This window comes from Vitis riparia, chromosome 18, assembly GCF_004353265.1.
Source record: "Vitis riparia cultivar Riparia Gloire de Montpellier isolate 1030 chromosome 18, EGFV_Vit.rip_1.0, whole genome shotgun sequence".
Taxonomy (NCBI): Eukaryota; Viridiplantae; Streptophyta; class Magnoliopsida; order Vitales; family Vitaceae; genus Vitis; species Vitis riparia.
The window spans coordinates 338296-346857 of NC_048448.1; the positions used below are offsets into that span (position 1 = coordinate 338296).

An 8562-nucleotide genomic window follows, 5' to 3' on the forward strand; every position below is an offset into this window, starting at 1 on the left:
TACAGCAGATGGCAGCGGCCTCGTTCCACGGGCCGCAGCTAGTGGGCCATCTTTGCGATGTGCCGCAGGTCGGTCGACCAAGTAACCCAATTTGACCTAACATCTAACCGTAATCTAGAAGAATTGAGTGGTGGACGGCAGACACGGTGGCACACAAGATAGAGAAACGTGTCAATGATTTTATAGGATTTGCCTTCAAAATCAAACACATGATCCAAATCCGCGGTTCCTTAGATTTTCATTTTCTGCGCATTCCCATTAGGTTTGGAGGCCTGAATTTTCCATTACCTTTTGTATGTACAGACTGTAGACAGAATCCACGGTTTTTCTTGTATTCATAGTTTATGTCCAAAAATAAATAAGAAAAAGAATAAGAATTTCGATATAAATTAATCAGCAAAATAGGAAAGGAAAGAATGATGAGTAAAGTAATTTACAACAAAAATCCATTTCATTTAGAATATGGTTGGATGAATAATCCCATCTCAAATCAGTAATACTAATATCCAGCAATATACATATAAGGGAAGAAATAAAACAAAATAATGATAAAAATTAAAAATTGATCCACCATGTTTGGACTTTGGAGGGGACCGGATTATGGAGTGTAATCTAGAGGACGGAGCCTTCGTAAATGGTGGTTAACCTGAGTCTGAAGGATCGAACCGCCATGCGAGCTCGTCGGGACGAGTGTCTCTGCAGTTTTCTCACAGACCCATGCCTGGAAACGCCAAGAGCAGGCTTCTCAAAACTCTTTTTCACTCCCCCAACCTCCGCCTCCATTACTTTCTGGTTCACTTCCAGAACTGGAGAAATCCGGGACTTGTTATTGCGGCGATGCCCAGCCTTTTTGGAGTGATTTTGGAGGGCAATGCTGGCCTTGACGGCCAAGGCGGCCATCTCGGAGGCAGTGAGGCGGTACTGAAGCTTGGTGGCGGAGAGTAGGAAGTAGATCTGACCAGGCAGAAGTTCATCGTCGGCATTCATGGCTGGGATGTAGTCGTCGTAGTACAAGCTGTCGGAGTTGCAGACAAAGCAGGAAGAAGAAGACGACTCGAAGTGAAGAACTTGGGAGACGGTAACGGGAGCGGAATATTCACGTAGCTCTCCATGAAGTGAAATGAGTTTAGCAGTAGCGGTGGAGGTAGAATTGGAATAACCTCCAACAGAAGATACACATCCACCCATGTCCGTGTGTCCGTACGTGAATGAAGAGAAATCTGAAATGAAATTGGAGTTGGGATTGATATTTGGGGGTGGTGGGGGAGTGAATGCTTAATTTAAGGGAGAGGAAATTGGAAGTGAGGAAGAAAAAGCCTGGGGGGTGGTGGGAAATGAGAAGAGTTTGGGGGCTTTGGAGTGACGTAAGAGAGGTCGTCACTGGGGAATTCCGTTGAGAAAAATCAGTTTGAAACAGGGAGCCAGTAGTCGGGAGCAGAAGGCTGGAGCTGACTCCCAAACCAACATGACTTGGTTTGGTTTTATTAAGGAATTAATGCGACGATGACGCGTGTGCTGACTGCAGGAGTGATTTCAGATTTCTACGGTGCTACCTCTCCCCCAAGGAAGCTTGCTTGCACTGCAAGCAATCCCCTGCCCCGTGGGCCGTAGCCTGTAACCCATGTACCGTGACCGTACCCTCTCGCCCCGGGGACCCACTTTGTATGGTACATAATTTCTAAAAAATAATTGGCTTTATCTGCTGAGCCTGAGCCGCCCACCCCCAAGGCCCCACATGGACAGAGTCTAATAACACTTTTTAAAAATAAAATTTCATTTGAAAACTCTTAAAAAATAGTTTTTTTTTTCTAGTTTATCCTTTACACAGATTTTCAATTTTTTTTTTTTTTAAAATACTTCAATTTACTCTAAAAAATAATTTATTTTTATAATAGATTTTAAAAAATCCATGTAAAAAAGAGAGTATAAAATACATTTTTTTTTATGTTAAAAATTGATTTTTGTTCTAAATGATATAGAACCGTTTTCAATAATAAGATAATTAATATAATATAGTTTTTATTCTCAAAGAGGTTAACATTTTGAACATTGTCACATCCTTTATTTTCTTTAATTTTATTGAATTCATGCACACATTAAAAAAATATCCCTATATATTTTCAATTTATTAAGCCTATATGCTAGAGATAAAAAAAAAAATCAAAACTACAACCTTCTTCAAGTAATTTAAGATGAATCTAGTATGTATGACAGTGGACACGATTTTAGGCGCTTGTGACCTCCCGATGACTTTGACCAATGTCCTAGGAATAGGATCTTTTTCCATGGGAAGGAGCATTGGATTGCATAGGACTTGGAAGCTTTGGTTTAAAATATGTATATAAGGAATAGAAAAATATAAAATGTAACTTGTCTCATGTGTAATATTTTTTATAATATAATGAAAAGATATTCTCTTATTGATACACATTGGTATGATTGGTTGAATCATATTAAAATCTTATGTATTATATATCAATTGTTTTTATTTATATATTTTTAAACTAGTATTATTTATATTAAAACTTCTATTAATACAATAAATTAGAAAGTTATGCATTTTTTTAACTTATTTAACCTTTGTAAATAAGAGTTTAAAAAAGTGAAATGTTTATAGAATAACATATAAAATGGTTTACCCATTTTAAATATGTTTTTTATTTTGCTTTATTTTTCTTTCATTTTTTATTCTTTATTTTTTAATCTTTTTTTTTTTTTTTGTGAATATCAAATTTTAAGGTATATTTGAAAGATTTGAGAGAAAATGAGAGAGAGAAAATAGGAGAAAAAAAATAAAAATAGAATTTAATTTAATTCAGACTTATATATGAATATTTAAAAAAATTGAAAATATATAAATTTTAAACATATTTGATCTTTTTTTACTATTTTTAATAAAAAATATTTTTTAATATATATTTTTTCTTTTTTAATATTTTCCTCCAACCAAACATTAGCATTAACATGTTCTGATTGGAGGGGAAAAAAGAAAAAGAAACTGTGACACCATGTTCCTTATTCCAAGAAAAGCATAAATCTAATGATCAAAGGGTTGACTGAGAAGGTGGTAGGACTACCCCAGATAAAGCATCGTTTGTCCATCATTAGTACTCCGTCCATGATTCCATGCAAGCAAGAGTCCACAAAACGAAAGCCCAAATGTGGCGACCGTGTATGATGATGGCCCAGGGCCCATATTGAGGGTCTTAATGGTCCAAACATCCACGTAAGAGAATTGAGGCTGAAAAAGAGGAGAAATCAAGAGTCGCCAAGCACTCAATTCCATAACGGGGTCCAACCACTGCAACAATGGGAGGAGCTATATATATATATATATATATATATATGCATGTCTTTCGTGCATAGATGGGGAGAAGTGATAATATAGTAGTTGGGACTTGGGAGAAGTAGCAAGCGGGATAACTTTTCGCTTTTCCCAAATCACAGCTTAATAGTTAGAAGTTAGAACCCATGTCCCAACTCATCTTCTTGGTTGTGCCCATCAAATGGGCTCATATCATATCTCAGATGCCCAGCTTTTCATCTCCATACTTTGATGGGAAAGCATGATTGATAGATATTACTGTGGGTCACTTTCCCTAGGATTTTATAATGTGAAAGGTGCTCCCTCTCCAATATCGGTGGGTACAGTTAGTTGGAGAATCTGAGTGGTAAGGGATATAGAACTGAAGTTTACACAAGGCGTTGGTTTTTTTTTTTTAATCAGTAGGGCAAAGTGTTGGAAATAAATATTATCCTACATTAAGATTCAGAATCCATCTTTTTTATTCCTCTGCAAAGTCCACAATGACCTCTCATATTCCATGGTTTGTATTAGAATGATAAGAAAAGGGGAGGGGAAACTCTAGAAGATGGAAGAGTACAAAGTAACGGGTCCAATTGAGGTTGTTGTACACAGACAAGTGTCTTAAAAGGGCCGAATTAATGGGATGAATTCAAGTTTGAAATTAAAATAGCTTCCCAACAACCTCTCATTCATGCCAGCTTCCTGCAGCAATCTCAGAAGGTTCAATCGCATTTAAATTTAACTTTAAATTATAAATAGAATTAAAAAAAAATGATGAGATGCAAGACTAGTCTTAATTTCTAGGCATGCTAGTATACATATTGGCCATGGTTTGGTTATAGTAGAAACACAAGGTGAAAATAAAACAAAATAAATGTACGTGTTGTTTCATCATGCTCATGTTAGGGCTTAAAGGGAGGAGGACAATGCCATATTTGCACACCCCACGCCATGAATGGAGATTTGTGTATGTTTCGCCTGAGCATCAACACCATGGCACGTGATGCATCCACCCCCCCGTGCCTCATCACCACATTATTATTATTGATGATAATCAGGGAAGGGAAGAAAAAGCAAAAGGGGGGTTTTGATGTAAATTAATACAAAGTTATTGAGTGACGACATGTGTGGTGTGATGGAAACCCAAAGCCACGCCACAAGCGCCCTTCCTTATCAGCTACTCTCCACCATTAGTTTATTCAGATGAATTATTAAGCATAAAATAACACACTTTGAAAGCAAAATAGAAAGCAGGAATAAAGGCCCACCCCCATTATCCACAGTCCCACTCTCTCACGCTACATGTCTCTCTCCTCTCCATCACTCTTATCTCTCTCATCTCTATCCAGGAGAGGTGAGAGGAGATGGGAGCATAGATTTATTGGGGCTGAATGCTGTGCAGTCCCTCGTATGTATTCCTCATCGATCCTCACTTCTTTTCAACAAACAGAAGCCATGACATCACCCCACAACAAAAGAAAGAAACAGACAAAGCAGCCCTCTCCTAGGTGCTGATTTTTATTGTGAGAAAGGTCAGACGATGATGATGATGTTAAAAGGGGTTAGAGCCGCAACAGCAACAACCACCCTAGTCTTTGCTCCAATAATTCACTTATAATAATAATAATAATAATAATTTATATATAAGTTTTATGAAAGAGCAGCAAAAAGAAGGGAGGGAGATGAACGCAGCCTTTCAGATTCCTCACGGCTCTCATATCCACTTGGTGCCTTTGGGCTTGTGGAGTGTGGGGAGATAGAGACGGCTGGGAGCATCTGGAGAGAAATCTGAGATAGAGAGAGATGCAGGTCGCTATCTTTGTGGGGCTTGTGGGGTTACGTGTCCCCTAAGCTTCCACATGATTTGAACTAACCTTGTGACTTATATTCAAGATTATTGTAAAAGAAAATTACAAAGACATCCTCCTTGTAAATCCAATCTCTCCTCGGACCACAACTCTCGAGTGTTCCTGTACTTGGTGCCCATTGCCCAATGGGGGACCAATTGGAAAAACCTTGAGTCAAGTAAAACTACCAACTCCTCCATGTACATGAATGTCACCCCTCCGCGTAACCTCAAAGCTATATTGTCTGACCGAATTCAAGGAATCATAAGGAGGAGCATTCACTATCAGACTTTTGCTACCATCTCTATACCATTTATGAGGGGGAGTCGGTTGGGGGAGGCCACCCCAATTTGACCACAACATACCTTTTCTTTCCCAAGTACACAATATCAATACATATTTATATATGCGCCAATTCAATCAAACAATTGTCTCCTACCCATACCAACAAATAAAAATTCTAGAATTCTACCCAACACCATTCTGGGACCAATTCCTCCTTTCCATTTATAGGGGGCCTTAAAAATCTTTCTAGAAATTTAACTACACCATGTATTGAGTGTTGGGCCCATAGCACATACTTCATGTTAAAAACTTTTAACAGGATCAACTCGTATTCTTAGCAAAATCATGATGAAAACACGACAAAAGATTGCATGATATATGGTAACAGCATCCGCGGTAAACTCCAGATTTCCTCGTTCATATTCACTGCTAAATCACGACAAATTGATCGCAGTATATAACCATAAACATTCTTTTGCGAACCGAGCACCCAAGATTAGGGGGTTGGACATGCCAGATCATCCATGTCAATGGAGCTGTAATATAATGTCAAAACCCTTTGGAGACCTACAGACAGTTAGTACCAAATTACCTTTTTGGTAGGGGCTTTAAAAGGTTGGTTCCACTAAAAGTTTGGCTCCAAAAGACCCCCCATCTGATGTGGCTTAATTAGCATATGCAACAGAAATAAAGCCGGAATGAGAGACCCCAGAGTTGAGAAAATGCACAAATATAACAACTTCAAAAACACTAGCTGTATCATTAAAAGCATGTTTTCTGTACATAAGCCATAACGCCACTCCACTATTGCAAATTTCCCCAACAAAGAAAGACCCATACATGTATGTCATGATATGTACATAGATACACTGTCAATATATCCTAAAAGATGTAATCTAGAAAGTAAAAACCCCAAACAACATTTATTCTAAAGAGAGAGACACAATTTCCATAATCTAGAGCTAATTAGAACACACTACTTCCCTATTATTTACACAAGAAACTAGGACCACCTATTCCTTGATCACATTTTACTTCCACTTTTTGTTGTGTTTGCTTTTATTTGTTTATTTATTCATTTACTCATATATATATATATATATATATATATATTTTTTTTTTTTTTTCAGGAGAGTTTTTTTTTCTTTTCCATTTACTAAACCTAAAGGACTTTACAGGATTTCAAGCACCATTTATCTATTTGTGTTATCCAGTTGAAAGCAGACTGTTGTATCTTAAACACTCAAAATGGGGCTCGATGAGGAATACCCTTTCTTCTCCTGGCATTGCTGTGGTTGAAAATGGGAGGAGTTGCTGGAGAAATGTTGTTGATGGTCTCGTCTCCGGAGCTAGACGCAGTGGACTTGTCAGCAGCAACAGTAGCATCATGGTGCCCATCCAGGGAAATGGTTTCTATCATCAGCCGACTGAAAAGATGCGTCCTCTGAAACTTCCTGGGTGTGGATGATTCATCTGATTCGGACCCATGGAAGGTTTCACGACCATGTTTCAGTTTCAGCCAGAATGTGAGGTCCGGATCGCCCCGCTTCATGGCTCCAAGCTATCAATGACAAAGGGTACTTTGGTCAACTGATTTGTCTTTACAAGGCGTTCACACCAAAGAAGTAAACGTGAGAGAGAGAGAGAGAGAGAGAGAGATAAAACAGAGCAAAGGGAGCAAGAAATCCAAAAATACAAAACAAGTCTCCTGGGCAACTTCAATTTACCCAAAAAGAAGACTTGATAGGGCAACAAATATAATGGAGAAATTGGCATTACATAAACGGAAGCAATGACAGCCCTGGGGAAAAATGAAATTAACAGAGCAGACCCAGAAACGGTATGTTGAAAACCATCAACCAAAATTCAATGAATGAAAGGAGAAGTTGGAAAACTGAAATCAGAGGAGTTGGTGAAGTAATGATAATCAAACAACAGAGAAAACGAAATTACACATAGAAAGAAAGGAAAAAAAACGGAGGGAGGGAGGGAGGAAGGGAGAGAGAGACAAACCTTGCAGCCCAAAGAACAGAACCTGAAAGAGTCAAGGAGGCTTCTGCAACAAATCTCACAGGTGTTGGTGACACCCTTTCCAGGCCTGGGCTGTGGGCGCTCATTCAGAAATACAATCTTCGCACTGTTGATAACGTAGGTTTGAACGCAAGATATGTCGATGTACTTCTGAATTTCATTAACCCTCACCACGTTGTGGTACGAGGATCGTCTTATCTGCAACAACCACCACCACCACCCACTCCATCAAATTCTCAAGGGAACCCACCCCCACCCCTCATTCTCTGAAACAATCAACAACATTGAAAAATGTGAATGCTAAACCCACCTGAACAACGCAGTGATCCTTGTGATGGATCAAACAGTAGGAACAGAGGGCATCTCCCATACAATCCAAACAAAACATATTGCATTCGCTCTTATTAGAATCTCCATGAATACCGCAGGGAACGAAGTAGCTAGCTCTCAGCATTGGCTTCAACCACGGCGGACCCAGATGATCGTTCCCCATTCGCCCAATCGAACTCACCTGTGACACCAAGCACAACTCTCACCTTAGGTAATAAACCACCCACAAACAATCAAACCACAAACAACTAAAACGCCATGGCTTCCATCCTCCATCTGATTACCATCACTTTTTTGTGGTGAGGAATCTCCCGCTGCTGATTATCGATAGCCAGTCTATTCAGCTCTGGAAACACAGGAGAAGAAGAAAGGACAAACCCACATTAACCAGAGAGGAACAAACCCAAAAAAACCAACCTGAAAAGAAGAAAGAATGAATCAAATAAAATACCCAGAAAGCTTCAAGAGGTGAGAGGGTGAGTGAAGTCGGTCCACAGATTTGATTGAAGAAAAGAGGAGTTAAAAGAGAGGAAGAAAGAAATTTATAAGGCGGTCACCAAAAATAAAATAAAAAACCAAATAAATATTTAAGGAAAGAAACGTGCCCTCTCTAGTCTCTACTCATATTATTTATTTATTATAACAGCCCATTTTCTGGACGGATATCTATCATCTATGCTGACAGCAATGACCAGATTCTCCCTTGTCAGCCCTCCGATCATATTCATCCCCATCAACTCCCACTCTCCTCCATTCTCAGCC

At 38.9% G+C, this 8562-nt stretch overlaps 2 protein-coding genes across 2 annotated transcripts; both read right to left on the bottom strand.

The window, feature by feature from the left end:
- Nucleotides 1-612: 612 nt before the first annotated feature.
- Nucleotides 613-1188, bottom strand: LOC117906934. The gene has a single exon (XM_034820218.1). It carries the CDS (start codon nt 1186-1188, stop codon nt 613-615), a length of 576 nt encoding a protein of 191 aa, XP_034676109.1.
- Nucleotides 1189-6170: 4982 nt separating this feature from the next.
- Nucleotides 6171-8359, bottom strand: LOC117907947. Its single transcript, XM_034821637.1, has 5 exons — nt 8252-8359; nt 8085-8146; nt 7781-7981; nt 7453-7668; nt 6171-7000 (listed from the first exon to the last, which is right to left on the bottom strand). Exons 2-5 carry the CDS (start codon nt 8085-8087, stop codon nt 6683-6685), a joined length of 738 nt encoding a protein of 245 aa, XP_034677528.1. The 5' UTR covers nt 8088-8146; nt 8252-8359; the 3' UTR covers nt 6171-6682.
- Between the last annotated feature and the right edge of the window lie 203 nt (nt 8360-8562).

Bases quoted from the DNA above. Each gene is read 5' to 3' on its own strand.
- LOC117906934 (XM_034820218.1), bottom strand. From the start codon at position 1,188: ATGGGTGGATGTGTATCTTCTGTTGGAGGTTATTCCAATTCTACCTCC.
- LOC117907947 (XM_034821637.1), bottom strand. The intron at 7,669-7,780 runs GTGGGTTTAGCA...TGGTTGTTGCAG, and splicing joins AGGATCACTGCGTTGTTCAG to ATAAGACGATCCTCGTACCA. The intron at 7,001-7,452 runs GTTTGTCTCTCT...TGTCATTGATAG, and splicing joins TCTGTTCTTTGGGCTGCAAG to CTTGGAGCCATGAAGCGGGG.